The following is a 19,766-nucleotide window of genomic DNA, read 5'->3' on the forward strand; positions in this document are numbered from 1 at the left end:
TGCTTCTGTTGCCTGGCTTGTTGCTCTGGACTGGAAGTTCTGCTGGCAGCACAGCTGAGGCTCTGTCGCTGATGGATGCCTTTGAGCACCATCATACAGTAAACAGTGTGTGAAGAGGTAGTGTATTTGCTCACTTGCACGTGTGCTACACCTGCCCTGAAGCAAATGCCCGCCAAGCAGGAGGTAGGACGTAGTATCGAGCAGGTGAGCGTAGGTTCTGGTTTGGCTGTCGGGCTCCTGTCCAGTTTGGTTCTCGAGGAGAATCCCTGTCCCAGGACCTGTAGTAGAAGCTGTCATACAAGCCTGTATGCCTCTTGTCCTCGCTGGTGGTCAAGAATAAAAGCAAAAAGACACTGAACAGTTACTGAGACAGCAGGTAGCAGATATGTAATGGTGTCTCTTGTTTTGGCTGCCTTGCCCCCAGCTTGTGCTAGCGCAGCCCCCTCGCTCGTCGACCTCGTCTTGCTCTGAGCCACCTCCTCCCCCCTCTCCACCCCAAGCTTATTTCCCGGCCGCTGGAGGTTTTAATATTCAAGCCGTACCTTCCACATGAGCTGTGCTGAAGAGTTGACGTGTCGGAGTTTATTGATATCACATCGGGCTGCGCAGGGCTGTCAGCTGCACATTCAGCCTTTCGCGACCCCCTAAGGTGCGGGCTCTGGCAGCTCTAAAGGAATCTGCACAAAAACGCCTTTTTGTTTTGTCCAAGGTGAGACAATGCGAACAGGGCCCTGCACCAGATGACAGGGCTGATAAAGGACCAAGCGGCGCAGGGATATCTTTCTTTCTTTTCACTCCTTCATTCAATCCTTCTTTCTGTCACTTGCATTCTCTCCTCCCTATGCTTTTCTTTCTTCTCTTTCTTCTCCCGGCTCGGCTAGCAGAGAGCAGCAGAGACAAGCAGAGGGGTTCAATTGCAGGCGAATGTCACAATCCAGCTTCTCAACACATTTTCAGCGGCAGCCGGAGTTGCTGTTGGCCAACTTGATGAGGGGCACGCTCTGCTTGTGGGTCCTTTTCTCCCAGAGCTCTTTACGCTCACGTACTTCGGTGTTTTCTCTGTGGGCTAAAATTAATTGTAAAGCTGTGAGTGTTTTGGGGGGGGGGGGGGGGGGGGGAAGAAAAGTAGGCAGGGGAGGGATGTAAATATGGAGAGAAAGAGGAGCTGGCAGAAGTGCTGTAGAGAGAACAGGAAAGCAAGTGGAAGTCACAGTGAAGCAAGAGAGGATGTGCGTATATACATACATACGTGTGTATATATGTAAATAAAAAAGCATAAGGACATGGGAAGGGGAAGGAAGTGGAAGAGGGGCAAGGAATCAGACGTTCTCCAAGGACGACTGCCTTAATGACTTTTGCTGCATCCTTCTGTTTTCATGGACACGGTAGAGGACAAAGTAAAGGAAGCAAAGTGGTTGCTCGTGCCCGCTCTCGCACACCTCTTGGCTTCAGGCGGTCGGTCTGACATTCAGATAAATGAAGCAGGGCTTGCAAACAGCAGGAGGAATGTGTTTCTCATGTGTGGTTAAGTGGTCTCTGGTGCCTCATTCTCACGGGCTGGTTTTTCAGGATTGGGAAAGGTTTATGAGGTTAAATTTGTTTATCTTTCCTGAAAGAGTCTTATATTGAAAGGTCTTTAACTTGATGTATCCAGCCAGGGAGGCCCAGGGCTGGAACAGCAGAGGAACTACAGGACAAGATTAAGGGCCATTGGCAGAGCTATATAGGGGTTTAGGATGAAAATAAAAGAGGGTGTTGCAAATTGGGATGGAGGAGCAATGATAGAGCTGTGCAGGGACCCCAGGATAAGAATAGCAAGGCAGCTATCGGCCAAGATTGAGATGTGCTGGCAGAGCGCGTGGGGCCCAGAACTGGAACAGAAGGGGTGGCAGAACTTCAAGTACACGAGCAGAGCCGTGCTGGGGCAAAGCCAGGGGGAGCAGAGGTTGTCACAGACGAGAAATTGTGAAACCTGGATTTGTGCGCCTCGCTAGGATGCTAGGCGTCTGAGATGGCGTGTCTGTGCATACGTGAGATGCTGATGAACACGCTACACCAAGTGGATTCCAGCCCAGAGCTGGAGAAAGGTAACTTTTGCTTAGCTATCACTCTGGTGCTTCTTGCTCAGTCAGCTTTGAGAAAATTACTAAGTAAAAAGTACTGGAGTAGGTTAAGGATGGGGGATTGGGGCTGGCATAGAAGAACACACATTTCTCAAGATGAGAACCAAGGTATAAGGGCAAAACTGCCCGGCGATGCCTGTCATCTGGCTGGGGTCAGCTCTGAGCGTCTCTCCTGTGGATCTGAGTGTTATTTTCACAAAGGTGTTTGAATAGTACAGTGTCTTTTCTGTTACGGTATTTGTACCTCCAGGCACCCTCGGAGGGTGGTCGTAACGCACGTGGGGAGCGGTTAGCTATTGTATTGTGCTCAGAATGAGGAGGCAAACTGGTGTAACGGGCTCCTGGAGGTTCACCCCCTTACTATAGTGGCTGTGATGTTATGTACGCTTGCTGCTGGGGGAAAACGGGCACGGCTGGAGCACAAGCAGTGGGATTACAGCAAGCTGGGCATCACCGGGGTTTCCTTGCATCTCCTTGGCCCCCAGCTGGAGCTTCAACCCTGTCGAGGCATGGCATGAACTCAGTGGGTGAGAGTCAGGGACTCGAGCTGAGCGCCGGGGAGAGAGGCTGCATGCTGACTTGGGGCCGTGCCACATTGCTGCCCCAGGAGAGCACTGAGTAGCTCTGCCAGGAACAGTGCTGCAACAAAACACAGAGTACCAAGCTAAACATGTACATTTAATTTTAATCTTTGGTCGGTGTCACCTACTGGTTTTTTTTCAACCCCAGGTACTGTATACACACTAGTCCTTCTTGCCTGGATAGAGGGCTTGGCTTTGTACGCTGCAGGCCAGGTAATCTGTCTTGGGTTTGCCTGCTGCTTTAACTTGTAACTCAAGGTGGTTATCAAAGGATCCGATCTCCCATCCTTAAAGCTAGCAGGCTTCCAGCATCCTGGGTACCTATGCCCAGTTCTGAGCTGCAGAGGAGACCCTTGAGTGGGACGTGCCTGTGCTGCTCCATCAACTTCCCCACGTCTATGAGAAATTCTTGTAAGGAGAGATGAAGCTGAAAAGGGAAGAAAGCAAAAAAGGGAAAACTCCAGAGAAAGAGAGCAGACCTTTTCTTCTCCCTGCCTCTTTATTCCCCCTGAATCCCAGCTGGTCTCCCTTTGCTTCCTGATTTTGGGAGCACTATTGATGCCTCTCTAACTACATCGTTTCAATTCAAATAGAGGAGCCAGCAAGCCCCTGCAGTCCCTCTCGTGCAGCCCTCCGCTGGATCCTGCGCCTGCCACAAGCACGCGGCTATGAATATTGAAGTGAAAAAGGGGCCTTTTATGGACTTCACAGATGTGCTGGGGAGTTGGGGCAGGCCTCATTACCTCGGGGTTCTTTAAAAGGCCAAACAAAAGCCAGAAGAAAGAGTGTTAGGGGTGGAGGGGGCAGGGAGGCGAGAACTAGAAAAAAGTTGAAAGAAAAGAAAAGACGACTGGAGTTGATGGATATTCCATCTGTTTATGTTCAGGCCAGTGCTGGGAATTAACAAAGGCTGTTGGAGACGTAGGCTGTCTTTTGCCCTCCCTCCCTCCCTATCTTCCTCCAAATGTTCTGGATGATTTGGTTTTGTTCACTACTCGCGAGGAACAGAATACGTTGTGTTTTTTGTGACCATGTGTCTTTGCATGGGGGCACTGCAGCTGGTACCTACGTTGCCAGACCCCGATTTGCAGTAGGATTTGCTGGGGCCCTGATGTCTCTTACTACTTTCACATGCAGAGTGGATGGAGCCTCCGGGGCCAGATCCCTCCACCGAGATAAATGAGTACAGCTTCTTGGCTTTCACCAGAACTGCACTGGTGTACGTCAGCAAAGGAGGTTGCTTGGTCTATATGCGTGGTATGGATTATGAAAGAGCACCTGGTTAGGGATGCAATTCCTTCTTCTTTGTGGGCTTGGAAAAGCCTACCTATAGTTTAGCTTCCAAGCTTCAAGGCAAAGGTACATTCCCAACCTGAACGGAGTTACCTGGAATGGCTGCAATTGATGCAGATAGGAATGCAGAGAGAGCTGTTGGATATGTTCTATGATTCTATATGTCTTCGCTCAGTGCAAGTCCTCGTATTGACAAGAGGCTTTTGGTGATGGATGACTGTCCCAAGGAAAACAGACTCTCTAGCTTTTTCTTTTCAAAATCCTGTAGTAATCCACTTGTAGTTGTGCCTATGAACCCAGCTAGAACTGAGCCCAGAAGGCTAAAGGTACTTGTTCAAGGAGATGTAGGGATTTAATAGTGGAAAATGGAGGTGAATTTTGTACCTCTGTGCATCCCAAACTGGCACTCTAACCAAGGAAGTTTATATTCTTTTGTTTGGAGGCATATATGTATTTCGTGGCCAAGTGCCAGGTGAGATACTCCTGTATATAAGTGTTTTCTTAAAATCCCCAAACCAATCCATGAGTTCAGAGGCAAATTCTGGCAGAGCTGGCAGGAAAGTAAGTTTTGGGTGAGTGCTCAGGGAAGTAGGACAGCCAGAACCAGCTAAAACTTAACATGTTGCACCACCTTTGAGTCTTCAAGCCCAGGATGTGAATGTGGGGCTCCTCCTGGGTGAGACTGTGGGATTCAGACATGGAGAAATCGTCGGATCCCTCGTTCCAAGCCAGAACAGGTTGTGTGGTTCTCACTGTGGTCATCCTGCTGGCTGGCCGTGTCCCGTCACCCACGCGTGGGATGTGCGCACACTGGGATACCTTTCGCATATGTTCCCTTTTCATCCATTAAACCTCCAGCTTTCCTTTCCCCCTCCTTCCTACAGCTTCTCCTTCCACATGCTATCTCGCTCATTTAGTAGAGGTCTTCTCATGATGAGGGAATTATCCAGCTGTGAAACACCTATCTCTTTGCCCCCCTGCCTTCTATATTCCTGACAGACAGACAGACACACACTGTCTCTGCCTCCCTGTTCAAAAGCATCAGCTCCACTGTGAGTATTATTTCCAAGTTGTAAAGCCCATAATGGACATTACCTCAGTCTGTGGTTTGATTACAGCTGGCCAGTTCAGTGCCTGAAAAAAAAAAAAAATAGAAAAATACCCAAACCTTTATCTTCTAAGGCCCCCACACTAATGCTTTGCTGAACACTGCAGTCCCCAGCTGAGCTGTAAATGACTTTTTCATTTTCCTAGGCCTGCTACCCGGTCTGCTTGGTATTCAAGGGCACCCCACCAACAGGCACTATCATTCTGCTTGGGCCGAATTACTTGATTAAAACGCATATCAACTATTATGTGATTCGTTTTCTGCTGCTGCTCCACACCACAGCCCTCTAAACTATGTTAAACTATAATACAGCTGTGCAGGCACGAGCAAATGCTGGAGAATGGGGAGTTTGCAGGTTTGAAAGGGGAGGGAGGGGGAAACCCAAGCTTTATTGTATGTGCTGTGTCGATTATTGGGTTTTTTGTGTCTGGGAATGTGCTTGGGCAGGGGAAGCAGGGCGAGAGATGAATTTGAAACACCTCTGGCCCCCTTTGCAGCCCTACCTGCAGTTGAACAGGTTTGGAGGTGAGCCGGGGTTATTCTGCGCACCCATACGCACCTCTCTCTCATTGTGAACTCAGGACTTCATCGTTTTCCAAGAAGAGAGAGAAAATGGTGTTCTGGTTTTCACATTGGAAAGAAAAATCAAGGCAATACAATTCTGTGCCTGCGACGCTGCCACTGTGTCGCCCTTCTCTCAGGCTTTTCGTAGTCTTGTTTGCATTTTGATGGGTTTTGTTTGCTTTCTGCCAGAGGGAAGGGCAGATGCTAAGAAGTCAGGGAGAGTTTTAGCTTTTGCTTCTGAAGCTGTCGACTGCAGGGTCCAGCACAGGGAACATGCTCTGTGAATAAATGGCTGCATCTTGGTGATCCTTGTTCATCCCGCATCCTTTTGGGGAGTAGAAAGTGTGAGGTGTGCAAGGATCTCGGCTGTAAGATACCTTAATATTTCAGGCCCTCATGACAAGGTACCCACAATGAGGAGATATTTTCACCTGTGAGATGGGTACCTCCTCATGGCAACGTGGCTCCACTTATTAAGGCGATGTCAGGCAGCAAAAACATCATGTGGCAAGTGAAGTCCTTTTCAACGTCATTGAGAGTATCTTTAATTGTCCTCCAGCATAAAATAACTTGAAGCTATTTTATGTACCTGCTTCAGGTACATATGGGGCTGGAAAAATGTGCATGCGTACGTTTATGCAGGGGTAGCTGTTGGGGCCACCAAGCACAACAGCTTTGGTGGCTGGAGAGCATTGTGAAGAAAGGGGGACCTGGTGTGGGGCTGTAATGTGGGGTGCTCAGATCTTGGTGGTACCTTCAAAGTGAGATTTTTCTTACTTCTCTCGTGCCATTAAATCCAAGTTCCCCTGTGGCTGCATTAGCTTCCCAGCCAGTCACCTCCAGTTCTGGTTTCGTGGTGTGTTGCTGTTGCTCCAGCAGTGTCTGGGTGAGTTTGCTAAAGCCAGTTGCAGCACAAAAGGTGCAGTTATAGCTAAGCCATTCACAAACCCATTCCTTCCCCTCTCTTCAGCTCTCCCCTCCAACACACATTTAATTTTTAGGATGGTGCAGCTGGAAGCAAGAGAGAAAGAGAGAAAGGAAATGAGATGAGAAATACTGAAGGAGAGAATGTTCAGCTCCCCTTTACCCTCTAACAAAATCCGATCCCCACTTTAATGAATGCGCTTTCATGTCTGGTCCTGTCTGCCAATCCTTCCAGACGGCACCAAGGTGCTTCAAGACAAGGCAGCAGGTCCTTGTAGAGCATCAAGGGCTCAGTCTGAGCCTGGAGGGTCGTCTTGTGGCCGATTCCACCTAATCCTGTTGATTAATTTAACTCCAGGGCTAAGAGGCACCCAGAAGCAGTGAACGGAGGTGGAGAGGAGAAAGGCGGAGGGGGAGGAAGGGAAATAGAGGAGTGAAGGGAATGGGGAGAGGGAGGACACATCCAGTCCATAATTACAGGGGGTTTTGCTTGTTCCTTTCCTTGAGCTCCAGTCTACTTCTATTCCTTTCAAACCCCTCCAGAGAGCTCTGCCCAGCTAATTTACCCCAATATATTACCCCAATAATGCCCTTGCTAATTGTACCCCAACCTGAATCGGCAGCATTATTCAGGAGTGTGAGTTTGTGGGCCATAATTTACACATTTCCTCACGCTAGAATGGGTCCCAGGACAAGCCCAGGCTTATAGTTGTCACCTTTACTGTGCCATCCTGCACACGCACCTGCACACATGCTCTGGCTGCACACATTTCCGTGGGGAGAAAGAACCATTTTGGTTTATTCAGTTTGCCCCAGCTCATCCTCCCTGAAGATCTGGGACTTGACGTTGGTCCACGCAAACCTTCAGCAAGTCCCTTCACGCAGTTGTCTCTCCCCCCTTGCACGAGCCGTGCTGTATCTCTGCTCCAAGTAGGTGCCTGTACATTTGAGTAGCTCCCCCCCGAGTAGAGGGAAGAGCTTACGAATTTTCACACTGGCAACCTTGCTTTCCTTCCCATTATGAAGCCTATGTCTCTTTATTTCTAGGAGTATTGCAAAGCAAGGAGATGGAGCAGTTTGGGTTGTTTTTTTTTTCTGAGTTAGAGCAGCTACGCTAAATAATAAAGATGGGATCGCTCTTAAAAAAATAGCGGGATCAGTGTGTGCATCCTGTAATACGCACTTTTCTCTTAGTTTTTCCTTTTCTCTGACTTGTCCTCCCATGAGATTTTTCCCTCTTTTCACCTCTCCATTCTGTTCTTTTCTGTCAATCTTTAGCCAGTATGATATCCTAAGGGAGCTGCGTATCGGACAGCTAGCTGTTTCCCATCCTTCATCACAACTAGTGATTGGTAAGCCACACAAGAAGCTGCTGCTAGATATTTCTCCACCTTCGTATTTACAGGGTGTTCATTGCTGTCATTGCATGCTAATGATTATTTCTGCAGCAATAGCCCTGTTGTGCTGGAGGCTGCAAACTGGGATTCTCCCCTTGCTCATGCTGCTGGCAGTGCCATGCATCCATTTTTCACCCAGGGATGTGTGGCAACAAATGAAGAGTTCAAGTTTTGGATGAATCCCGCTGGACTTGCCTAGCAAGGGAGTCTCCTTGAGTTACTCCTGCAGCTTTGTAAAGCTCCTCATTGCACAGAAACTTTGCAGAGATTACGGCAGTGGTTTGTGCAGCAGGTTTTGGCTGTTTAGGAATGGAAAAGACCTGTTAGATCTCGAGTTGCACCTTAGGCAGGGAAGGGAGACTGTGCCCTGAGAATAGGGGATGCATTAGATAATAGGCTGGTACTGCAGTCTGTCTCAGCTGAAAGACTTGCTATATTATTTAATGAATCTGTGTCTGACAGCAGCAGCTGCATGGTACTAAGACCAGCTGGTTCCAGCCATGCCCTGGGATTTTTCTTGCTCTCTTGGTTTCATCTTTGTAGTCGGGTGGTTGGAGCCTCAGACTTGGCACGAGGAGCTGTGGCTGCTTTTCCCAGCTTTGCTCCTGACTCACAGGGTGACCGTAGGTGGGTGACTTCCGCCATCCCTGCCACGGTTGTAAAATGGAGATAATGCCAGTCGGGAGCTGTTTGGACTTGCGGATAGAAAGTGTTACGTCAGTTTATATTGCAAGGTTTGGCTCTCTACCCTTTTAACCCTGTAGCCAGCATGACGGTCAGCACAGTTGCCAGTGCTGCTGAGTAGGACAGCTTGTTGCTCAGGACAATTAGTGGTCCTCTCACAAGACTTTGTGGCCAAATCAGGGATCTTTAATTAGGAGCATAAAGCTATTGAAGAAAGTTTGGCTGTTTTCCCTTCCAGGGTTTTGCAGCAAAACAAGTGAGCAAAGCCAAGTGTGGGAGATGAAACATGTTACAGATCCTTTTCTAGACTTTTTTTCCTCACTTGGGGAGATACTGGATCCCAGATTTGTTGTATGCTATGTAAGCAGTTGGACCAAGCAAGTGGGTGAGCTGTAGGTAGATGTTACAGCATTGCTGTGGAGTGGCCAAGAGAAGAGTTAGATCTTCAAAGAGTCATTTTGATGTTGCTGTCGCCATCATACTTGCCAAGCAGGTTGGGGCTTTGTTGCAGTACACGTGAAACATGCCACAAATGACAATTCCTGTGCTAGAGAGCTCACAGGCTGAAAGTTGCTACTAAGCGTGCATACTAACTATACAGAAATGCATATTTACTATAAAGAAATATGCTCAGCTGCAGAGTTAAATGACATTTAACTTCGTATAGTTTCCTTCCCCTTCCGTACACTGGCTTTCTCACATCCTGGACCAAAACACACCCCCATCCTTATTTTTTTCAAATCAAGTATTTCTGGAAAAGATACTAACTAATTAAACCAATGATCGTCGGTGACTTAAGTGATTGACTTAAAGAAATTAATTGTATGCTATAGGTTTCCAGATGTGCCTTTGCACAGCGTGGTACTCCAAGGTCCAGATGTGCTTCTACCTGCCCCGAATCATCTGGGACCCAGATGTGGAGGGCTGTTATTTTTAAGTACAGATGTTCCTTTTACACCACTTGAGACTCTAGACCTTCCCTGAAAATGGACACAACCAAGCAGCTAGTTTAGTAACAAATTTCTGCTATGTATGATGAAACTGTCTTTAAAATGTGTGACAGATGCTGCTTCTCTGAAGTCAACACTGAATTTCTCACTGACTTCAGTGAGAAATAAAGGGTTCCTCATTTAAAAAGATGAATGTGCGTAAAGACTTTGTGTACTGGTAAGCCAGAGCCAGAAGAAGGGAAAACCTTTTAAGGTGATGTGTTTGCCCCCAAAATAAGCCACCCACTCCTCTGCAGCAGAGTTTCTCTGTCTCCAGCGCAACTGTAGTTAGCTGAATTCGGCCACCGCATCCTCCCCGTGAAGCCCCCAGACATAAAAGCATTTTTGTATTGCAGCAAGCTGAATGCGATGGCATTTTGTGGTGATCTCAGTATAAACAAGTGAGCTCCGATGGGATATTTGCCTCATACTCCTCAAACTGCCGCCACTCTCGAGCAGCTGTTGGGGAAGTCACAGCTGCCGTTCCCAGCTCTGAAAAGAAAAAGGCAGATTTTTGGATGATGATAGTATGGAGGCTGAACAAAAAGAGAGGACTGAAAAACAATATTAGTAGCTTCAGGGAACTTTATCGTCAAGATGAGCATCTGTAAGTCCTGCTTTAATCCTGAATTAGCAAAGGTGTACTCAAAAGAAAAAAAAACATTTCTCTGCGCACAGTGTTTAAGCAGATTCTGGCTCTCTGTCTGTGCAGTTACTCTGAAAGATAGCAGTCAAGCTTGGTAGGGAAAAAAATGAGTGCACGTTTAATGAGTCTCCTATTTTCATGACAGAAGGAAAAGATGACAGAGGCCAGATCTCTCACCTAGCTGAAAGGTTTCATATATCATATTCTTCCTTCTCTGTTGCCATGAACCAGTGGCACATTTTTCACTCTCCCAAAGGCAAACATAAAGTTTTGCCCTGGCTGAGATCCTCCATACATCAACATCTGCACCACAGGGAACCGATAACCTGCACATTGCACATCTTTGAAACCTGGGCTTTGCTCCATGAGAAGCCTCTGGCAAATGCTAGAGTCACAGCTAACGCTGTTCTCGGTGCATCCCCTCTAAAATCCACTGGGTCTGACTGTAGACTTGGTGAATATCAATGCAGTGCCTTCTGCTTTATCTCCAGACAAAAAAAAAAAAAAATCAAAACTGGGCTTACTTATTGCAGCTATACTTACTTGGGTTTGGTAAGGGCCTCAGGAGACAATAGATGTGGTCCAGGGCTCAAGGCAGGGAGAAGGGAAAGGCAGAGGTCTGGGGCAAGTGGAGGTGAAGGAAGTGAGTGACCAATTAGACATTGGTAAAGGACTTTCATGGCATCTTAATGCTGTAGGAGTCTGGCCTCATGCAAAACTCCTGCTGAAATTTGGGAAGTTAAGAAAAGAAGAACTGTATCCTGTGGGCAGCCCAAGCCAGAGGTGAAATGGAGTTGGAAAGGTTTTTCCCAGCTGTAAAAATTCCTAGTATTTCTTTTTTTTCTTCCTGAGGTGGTTTAAAAAAAATGGACTCTCAAACAGTGATACTTGACAAAACACAAAAGGAAATTACACTGCACAAGTCAAACCGTGGTGTGTTGATTTTTTTTTTACGCGCTCATTTCAGTTTCTACATCTTTCCAGTGTAAAATGTGCAACTCTGAAACGCAGTCATTTCTAATTAAAAAAAAAGGTAATTTCTGGAAATCATTCAATAACTGGAAGATCTTTCACTGTAACAATTTGAATAGCGGACTTTGAACCATCCTTTTCCTGCAAACAATTCTGATTTTCATAGGTTGTCTTTTTACAATGTGGGAAAAAATAATAGTCGGAAACCACAGAAATAGCATAAAAGCGGTAGGTGTATTGTACATGGACAGAGTATTTGTTTCGATGGACACCATCACAGTAGAACTGAGATTACTTTGCTGGGCTGCTTAACTCCTCCAACAGCCTTTCTCCCTATGGCTTTTTAACCACGCAAGCCTCATCTCCCGTTTCTTTCCCGCCCCAGGTAACAGGCTGGATGAAGGCTCTGATGTCGAATCTGAACCAGACCTGCCTTTGAAGCGCAAGCAACGCCGCAGTCGAACCACTTTCACCGCTGAGCAGCTGGAGGAGCTGGAGAAGGCCTTCGAGAGAACCCACTACCCAGACATCTACACGCGAGAGGAGCTAGCTCAGAGAACCAAGCTCACCGAGGCCCGAGTTCAGGTAAGGACTAGAGCCCGTGCCTGGCAAGTCAGCCTGGTGGCACAGCTTCTCGTTTACCATGGGGAAGGAGATGGCAGTGCTGGGGATGAGGGTGTTGAAAGGTGGTAACACGGATGCACCTCTTCTCTGGGGCCACATTCACGAGGATCCGAGACTGAAATCCAGTTCTGCAGATTCCCACGTTCCCACGGATTTGCGGATACACCATTTGGATTTGGCCCATTGCAGAGGTACCAGCTGGAGGGTTTCCATCCAGGTTGGGACCAGGAGCCAAACTTTCCCTCACTTGGCAAGGCGTTTAGCTCTGTTTTCTGTTGGAGGAAATTCCTCCATTTGCCTAGGAGGAAGCAGTGTGTGTGTGTATGTTTGTATTTGGTGTTTCAGGAGAAATCACGCCATTTACCAACCTTGCCCAGGGGAGCAGATCAGATTTTGCAAAGTTTGCAAGTTCTGTGTGTGAATTTTCATAAAACTTTTTTTTTCTTGATCTCCAGAGAGCACAAAAAGGGTGGGGGGAGGGAAGAAGAGGGGAGGAGCAGGAAGGGAGGGTTTGGAGCCGGGGGACTCTGACATATACACGATTAATAGCCCTTGTGGGAACTCCACACAGAGACCCTTATGTCTTCCAGATAAAGGCTGGGTCAGCAGTGTGTGCAAACACGCAGAGGGATAAGGAGTGTGAACAGATCGGGGGGTATAATAGAGTCCCTTGGGGAACGGGAAGGAAAGGGGGAGGGATTGGGGATTGTGCTGGGTTAAAGAAGTGAAATGGAGACCCCAGCAGTCCGTCCTCCGTGTGGCCAGTGCGATTAGGTTTCATGCTAAGCACAGGGGTCTCCGTGCACGCAGCCGAGAATTGCGGGCACTGAGAGAGGAGGGAGAGAGTACTCCAGACTTGTGACAGGGAAACGGTCAATTAACCAGCCCCTCCAAAACCAAACAGGCTCTTTTTTTTTTTTTTTTGTTCTGCGGTTCTCAGGATAATGAGCTTGATGTGCTCGCTCAGAAGCCAAAACCGCCAAAAGTTTTTGCTGTTTTCCCCCAGCTGTCTGGGAATGGACATTTCCCCCCCACACCTGGGACATTCACTGGCTAAGGACTTTTCCCATTAGCCTTCTTTCCCAAAGAAGTGCTAAGCCAGTCGCAGCACTGCAGCAGATGCCCTCTCACCTCCCTCCAGCTTCCTCTTGAGAGGGACTGTATGTTCCTGAATCCGTCATCCCTCAAGAAGTAGCTATGGAGACCACAAAAAGGAAATCTAGCAAACTTTAAACTCATTCTAGTTTTGATCTTAGCCAAAAGACTGTGCCAGAGTGTTCAGCAGTAATAGTATTAATTTGCTAGCCATGTAGGTTCATAGACAGATGGAGCCTGGGAAAGCGGCTAATTTAGGTGCTAAGCTACCAAAAGTTGGAAAGTGTAGATTCCCCCATTTTTGTTTTGCATATTCTGTTTCTAATTGGTCTTGCTTCTTGGAGATGGACATAAGATGTTAAGGAGGAAATAAAAAGAGATGTTTCTGTGGCAAACAAATGGGGGGGGGGGGGGAAAGGAGTTTAGGTAACACCTTTTTATGGGGTGAGAGAAACCTGTGCTGCATGAGCCATGATGAGGGCATGCTCGGGAGGAAGGGAAAAGCCCTGAAGTGCCAGGGAGTCCAAAAACCAGAGACAGGTTCTCTCTTTTCTAAGATGCTCTGACCTCACTGTGACAAGGCTTGGGAGAAAGGAGGGAGGCGAAAACAGAAAGGGAAAGCTAAATAAATAAATAAAGAGAACCTTTCCCTCGTCTCAAGCTGTGATCTCCGAATCCCCCTACTTGCTCCCAGGCAGCTTGCGTGGAGGTTCCTGCCAGGGCTCTAGTAGCAGCTGTTCTCCGAGGCACATTCCTGATGGCTTTCTCATTCCGACATCCTGGCAGAGTCAGCTTCTTCCCACCACTTTTAAGCCTGCCGCCCCTTGTAAAATTTTCTGGATATCAGAGCAGATCTTTTACTGGCTCTCGGGACCTACAAACATTAGTCAATCAAGTTCTTGTGGATGAAAAAAAAAAAAAAAAGCCACACACACACACATCCACACATGTACCCATCCAGCAGGGAATCTTCTACTACCATATAGTCTTATTCCTGTCTCAACAGTTTTTAAGCCAAGAGACGTGCTTTGGATTAAAGATGGCTGTAATAACAGTAGGGCCAGCTGAGATCAGCGTTTCTGGAGCCATGCCAACATCTACCCATCTATCTTGTCCCCAAAAGCTTGTCATGTTAACATGTAAAATAGGAAGCAGACGTATAAAAAGTATTTTGTGACCCATAGTCACAAAAGAGACTTAAGAGCAGCCTTCGCTGCTCCTCAATGTGTGGTCATTGCTTCATCCATCTTCTGGATCTCAGTGCTGTCCGTCTGCTGCGCAGCCATGGCTGGGCAGTCCCCAGATCACACCCAAGTTTCTGAATCACAGCTCGGGTGCTGCTGTCAGGCTTTCTTCTGTGTCGTATATACACAACACCCCTGCACCAGAATCCCATTTTGCATTGAACAAAAACCAGCGGGCCTGTCCATCTCTTTGCTTCTTTCTCCTCCTCACCTCTTTGCTTTACCACGTGAAAGGTGAACTTACTGAAGTCTCATTTGTTCTCTCTGATACCTGAGTATTCACGTACCATAATCTCTTCCACGTGAAAAGCTGATGGCTCTGTTAAACTTTATTGGCAGGCCTCAGAGCCTGGCTGGTCACGCAGCTGTCCAGCTAAGTGGAAGTTTGACACGTTGACAGCTAATAAAATTCACAAGCTGAACAACAAGAGGGGGTGGTGGTGGGGAGCAGTTCCAAGCTCCGGTTTCTCATCTGCTAGGAAGATCACAGGAGGGTGAACAATATTTTTGCAAGGTCACTGCAGTGTCTGTGTGGTTGAGATGCAGGATTCCAGCATTCGGACTTCAACGCACCCAAAGGTACGAGCCATTAAAAGGTTAATTCCAAACTGAGCATAGCCAGGAACGGACTGCTGTGGATTTCCGGAAAGATCAGGATTACAGTGCCAAATCCGTGCCCAGCGAGGCCACCAGTGGAAATTCCCACTGACTTGTTTTTGTGCAGGGCAATGTCTTGACTCATGTGTCCACACTAATTGTCCAGCACTGAACAAATTCTTGCCCATCTGCAAGCTCCCATTTCCACACTTCCAGAAAACAAGCTGTTGTATTCCAAGTGTTCATGGATTTAAAAATTAAGTCTAGCAGCTAAGCAATTCATTTAGCGAATTTAATGGAAGCTTTGATTTTGATCTCGAATGCATTTTGGGTTTTTACACCAGTTTTTGCAATTATCTAACTGACGATGTCAAAGTTTTCATATGGAAAAAAAGCCCTAAATGGGATTCTGTGATAATTTTTGAAACTTTTTTCCCTGGCATTTCTAGAGAAGGGACATTTTTCAGAACAAGCCTTTTCTCACAAACAGTTTAGCTTTGTCAGTACAGTGTTTTTCAATAGGAAAATAGTTTTGTCAGGAAATTCTTGTCTAGGTGTGGAAATGACTTCTCAAAGCAACGCTAATGTCAAAAGAGACACCAGGTTATATCAGTCATGGGTCTAGGCAGTTGAACAAAATCCTTCTCCTAGATGATCCCATTTGTGGATCTGTTTGCCCAAATGTGTTGTGTTTTTAAGGCTAGTTACCCACAAACCCCAGTGCTTATTTCTGGTTTTTTACTTGAACAATACCAACAGAAAGAAATATAAGGTAAAACAAAACAGCACATATGCCCAAATTTTCCTCAGGTTAGCACCTCAATCCCAAGTCACTTAGAAATTGGTGCATTGAGAATAGACCTCAGTGCATAGGTTCCCATGCAAGCAGCCCGTCTCCATTTTTCCTGGTGCTATAAGGAGTCAGATGTGGCAGGCTCCAAAGTATTATCTCAAAAAGCTTTCCCAGAAATCTACCAAAATTGTTCCCGAAAAATAGATGGCAGCTTTTGCTTCTCAGCATCACCTGCGGGTGGTTCAGATGGCCATACCACAGGCAGCTGGGTACGAGCACGCATACCGCTAGTGAGTATGTTAATCCTAGTTCCTATGGTTTGGGCAGTGGGTGCTTTGTGGAAAGAAATAACAAGCGTGAAGGGGTGGGTGCGTTGTGATGCTGATGTCTGTTATTAATCCCCAGGAAATTCCATGCACTGAGAAACCGTTATTTCAATAACAAAATTAAACTAGACAGCAGGAGTCGCAACCCAATGCTTTATTGATCATTTTTATGATGGATAGCGTTGTGATTTCGGCCTGGGAGAAAATGGATGTTTCATTTAATAAAAAGGCTCAGAGCAGTTCTGTCTCTGAAATCTCGGTGCATTTCTAGGCTACTCACATAATATGTATTTTATAACACGGTTTCAAACTGTAGTAAACAAGCAGCCATATTCTAGATGGGGCTGCAGCAGCTCATGGAGCGCCAGAAAAGAAATTCCATTCAATTTTGCTTGAAATTTTTCACAAAGCAATTCTGTTCTCCATGTGAAGAAGCTGAAAACCATCGTTTACCAGTCTAGTTTCCAGAAGACACGTGGATTTCTCAGGAACATCTCAAATATGTCTGTTGCGGGCTAGTGGGGATGCCAGTGCTCTTTCACCAGCTCTCACTGTGGGCAAAGGTCTGTCCTGTTCCTTGAGATGGTGCTTTTTGAAGATGAAGGTATTATACGGCGGGTCGGTGCGGCGGTAAGCAGGTCTCCCCCAGCTCTGAGCATTAACTTGAGTCATGCAAAGCTGCTGGAGCCTAATGCTGTTTGCCTGGTGTTTTGCTTCCCAAACCCTTTGAGACGTGTCCAAACTGGCTCTTCTGAGGCGATCCCCCTCCCTTAAAGGTCAGCTGAGAATGTTTTCTTTCTTCCTGAGGGTCCGACTAGTTTACATTTCTTGTGAAGAGGGCTGCGATGAGGTTATGACACAACAGCTGCCCTGTGTTTTTGGCAGCAGCCGGGGCACTGAGAGGCTGTGCAGAGGAGCCGGCAGTTGGGGCTCTCGTTGGCAGAGGCTAGCTTGGCACGCTCGTTTTCCACGGCACGGGGCCAGTCGCGCTCTCGCACACCGGAGCGTCCAGATAGACGGCCCACGGCGAGAACAGTGCCTGGCACCGCGGCAGCCGGTCCGTGAGAACCGCGGCGGCGCTGCCAGTGCGTGTGCCCAGGCACGTCGAGAGACCAGCGGTGCGATGCCAAGCGGCATCCAGCTCCCGGGAGAGGTCGGGGCGAGGGTAGCGCGCTGTTCCAGCCAGCTTTAAAGAAGCGGCTCTGCAAGCGGCCAGCGAGGGCTGAATGCAGCCGAGATGGTGAGGAGGGTCCAGATGCTTCCCCCTCATGTCTCATGGAGATCTTGCTGCAGAAGGATGTTGTAATGGGAAAGAGAGGTCGGTTTCAGCCTTGTAACATTATTTGCTGTTTGTTCAGTGAATCAGTGCTTGATGTCTCATGGCATTGCTGCTGTTCTTTCACATCTCTTCAGCCTGAATTAGAGACAGAAATGCAATTGAAGAAGAGTAACCCATTGCACGCTTACCCCAGCTAATATGCTCCAAATAAGCCCTCAGTCCACCTACTAGTCGCACAAAAAATAAACAAAACCAAACTGTAAAGTAAATTACCAGGTATCCAAACTGCAGCAGCAAGTCATTTTCCACCTGAACTTTGGAAAAGCCAGAGGTGATCTCTTAAAATTGCAAGCACATCCTCTGTCCGTATCTAAGGGTTTGCTTAGAAAAGCATCAGCACTTTTGGTATTCGTAGTAGAATTAGAGTAACCAGCCCCCTTGGAAATAGAAATATCCCACTGACGGAGGGCATAGTCCAGCTATGTAAGCCTGAGGGCATCTTGCTGGAGAGAGTCAGCGCTATTTCATTAAGTATATTATACTTTGCTGAAGATGAAAATGATAAGCCTAATCCTGTAGTCCTTCTGGCAAAGCATTGGTTGAAATCAACAGGAATGAATATAAACTTCAGGACTTGCAGCATAATTTGACAAGACCAGCTTGTTTTGTACATGTGGGGCAGGGAATTTGTATGAAGCAAATGGAGAAATTTGTGACAGAAAGTGCTCCTTTGAACTTGCTGGCTTCTGCAGATGGAGGAATCCATTCAGTTCAGTAAAACATGATTTTTAGATAAAATTGTGGAATTTTTTTTGTGTTGAGATGCAAAACCTGGAACAGACTTTTTTGGTTGTTTGTCCTATTCTGCTTTTCTTGGTCCGCTTTGGACCAAGGAGCGGAACTGCCAGCCTCATGGTCGCAAGCTGAAAAAGGGATCCCCTAAACAATGTGGTAATGATTTGATTTTCTTACAAAGGCAAGAGGGCCCAGAGGCCAAAGCAATGAACGAGATCCCAGTTCCTTGGATGAAGCGGTTGTGTGTAACACTGCGCACTCAGCTGGTTTAAATGGAAGTCAGTGAAGTTGCACTGATTTATAGCAGCGGAGTGTCTGTCCCATTGTATTAAAAACAAATAGGGCCTCCCAGAGGTTTTATGAGAAGAACCTTTATCCCAAAATTTCCAGTCCAACGAGGGTGTGGACCAAAATATTTCTCATACGCTTTGCTCGTATGCCCTGTGCTGAATCTCTGATTCTAGCAGAGCCACCACCCAGCGTGTGCCCGATAAAGTGAGCAAGTGTGCCCTTGCTTCGAGCAGCCAGCACGCGTGACTCCCGTCTGTTCTCAATCTCCCCAGCTAAGGAGGCTTTCTGTTTACTGGGACACCAATTAAATAGATTCTGTTTGGTCAACAATAGAAAACATTTATAATAATCAGGAGGAGGGTTTGCCAGGGTGTTTTAATCTTTGAGCTGCTTCCCGTAGCGCTTAAGCTATTTTTAAAAGCTCATATTTTTTTCCTTTGCAAAGAAAACCTTGATAGTGGGAATCGATGTGCTGCTGGTTTGCTGTTAAAGTCCAGCTGATCTCTAGCCAAACAATAGCAGCAGGAAATCTACTCCCCAACATCTCATTCACCTCCGTGAGGTGTGAACATCAAAGCCTGTTCTGAAATGTTTAAATGCAACTCTAACACCATTAAGACTTGGCTGAGAAGCAAGCGTTCAAGTGGAGAGAAAGCACTTCATAAAATACACTACCTTGCAGCTGCTTTCTGACAGCAGTGAACTCATCCTGATGTCTTTCAGCTTCCACAAGTCCCATTCATCCTCAGACACAGGGTTTATAAAGAGATAAACAGATAAGTAAAACAGAGGGTTTATTTTAAATTTTATTTTAACGGAATTTCCTCTGACAACTGAAATAATCACCAAGAAGCACAGTTTGTAAAAGGTAGAGCTGGAAAACACAACATTTGCAAACAATCAGTCAGTATCCAATAGCTATTTCATTCAATGATAATATTTTCTTTTTTTAATTTGTAAATATTAGTAACTTTTATTACAGTAACGGGTGAAGCTGCAGCGCTGGGCAGGGTTGGATTTGGAGCTGTGAAGCCATGAGTTCAAACCTGGGCTTAGGATCAGTGTGAAAGTGGACAGATCTATCCCATTTCTCCTGCCTGCTGCTTCCCTGTCTGGAGTATGAAATCCATTAGCAGTTATGAAGTGTTCATACTGTGATGATCATTTAAAGGTAGAGATGGCCTTTTGGTTGAGGAAGTGTTTGTGACATGATTAATTCTTAGACAGCCTCTCAAAGATCAGAAAAAATATTGCAAGAGTAAAGTGATCAATGTCACAATCAAATATGTCACTGCTAACAATGGTTTGTTTAAAAAAAAAAAAAAGTGGTTTACAAAAATATCCACATACCACAAACTGTTTGTTGAAATTCTTCAGTAGATTGTTATAAATAGCTAACACCTTCAGGAACGGGGACATGCCAGGAGAAGTATAGGCTAAA

At 46.6% G+C, this 19,766-nt stretch overlaps 1 protein-coding gene across 1 annotated transcript in view; it reads left to right on the forward strand.

Moving 5' to 3' along the window:
* The window catches only part of PAX7 (paired box 7), a 102,373-nt gene that overhangs the window by 38,653 nt on the left and 43,954 nt on the right, over positions 1 to 19,766 (forward strand). Inside the window, 1 exon segment of the mRNA XM_075721508.1 lies at positions 11,667 to 11,866. Coding sequence (XP_075577623.1) covers positions 11,667 to 11,866 — 200 coding nt within the window.

Source organism: Pelecanus crispus, chromosome 15, assembly GCF_030463565.1.
Source record: "Pelecanus crispus isolate bPelCri1 chromosome 15, bPelCri1.pri, whole genome shotgun sequence".
In the NCBI taxonomy this organism is placed as follows: domain Eukaryota; kingdom Metazoa; phylum Chordata; class Aves; order Pelecaniformes; family Pelecanidae; genus Pelecanus; species Pelecanus crispus.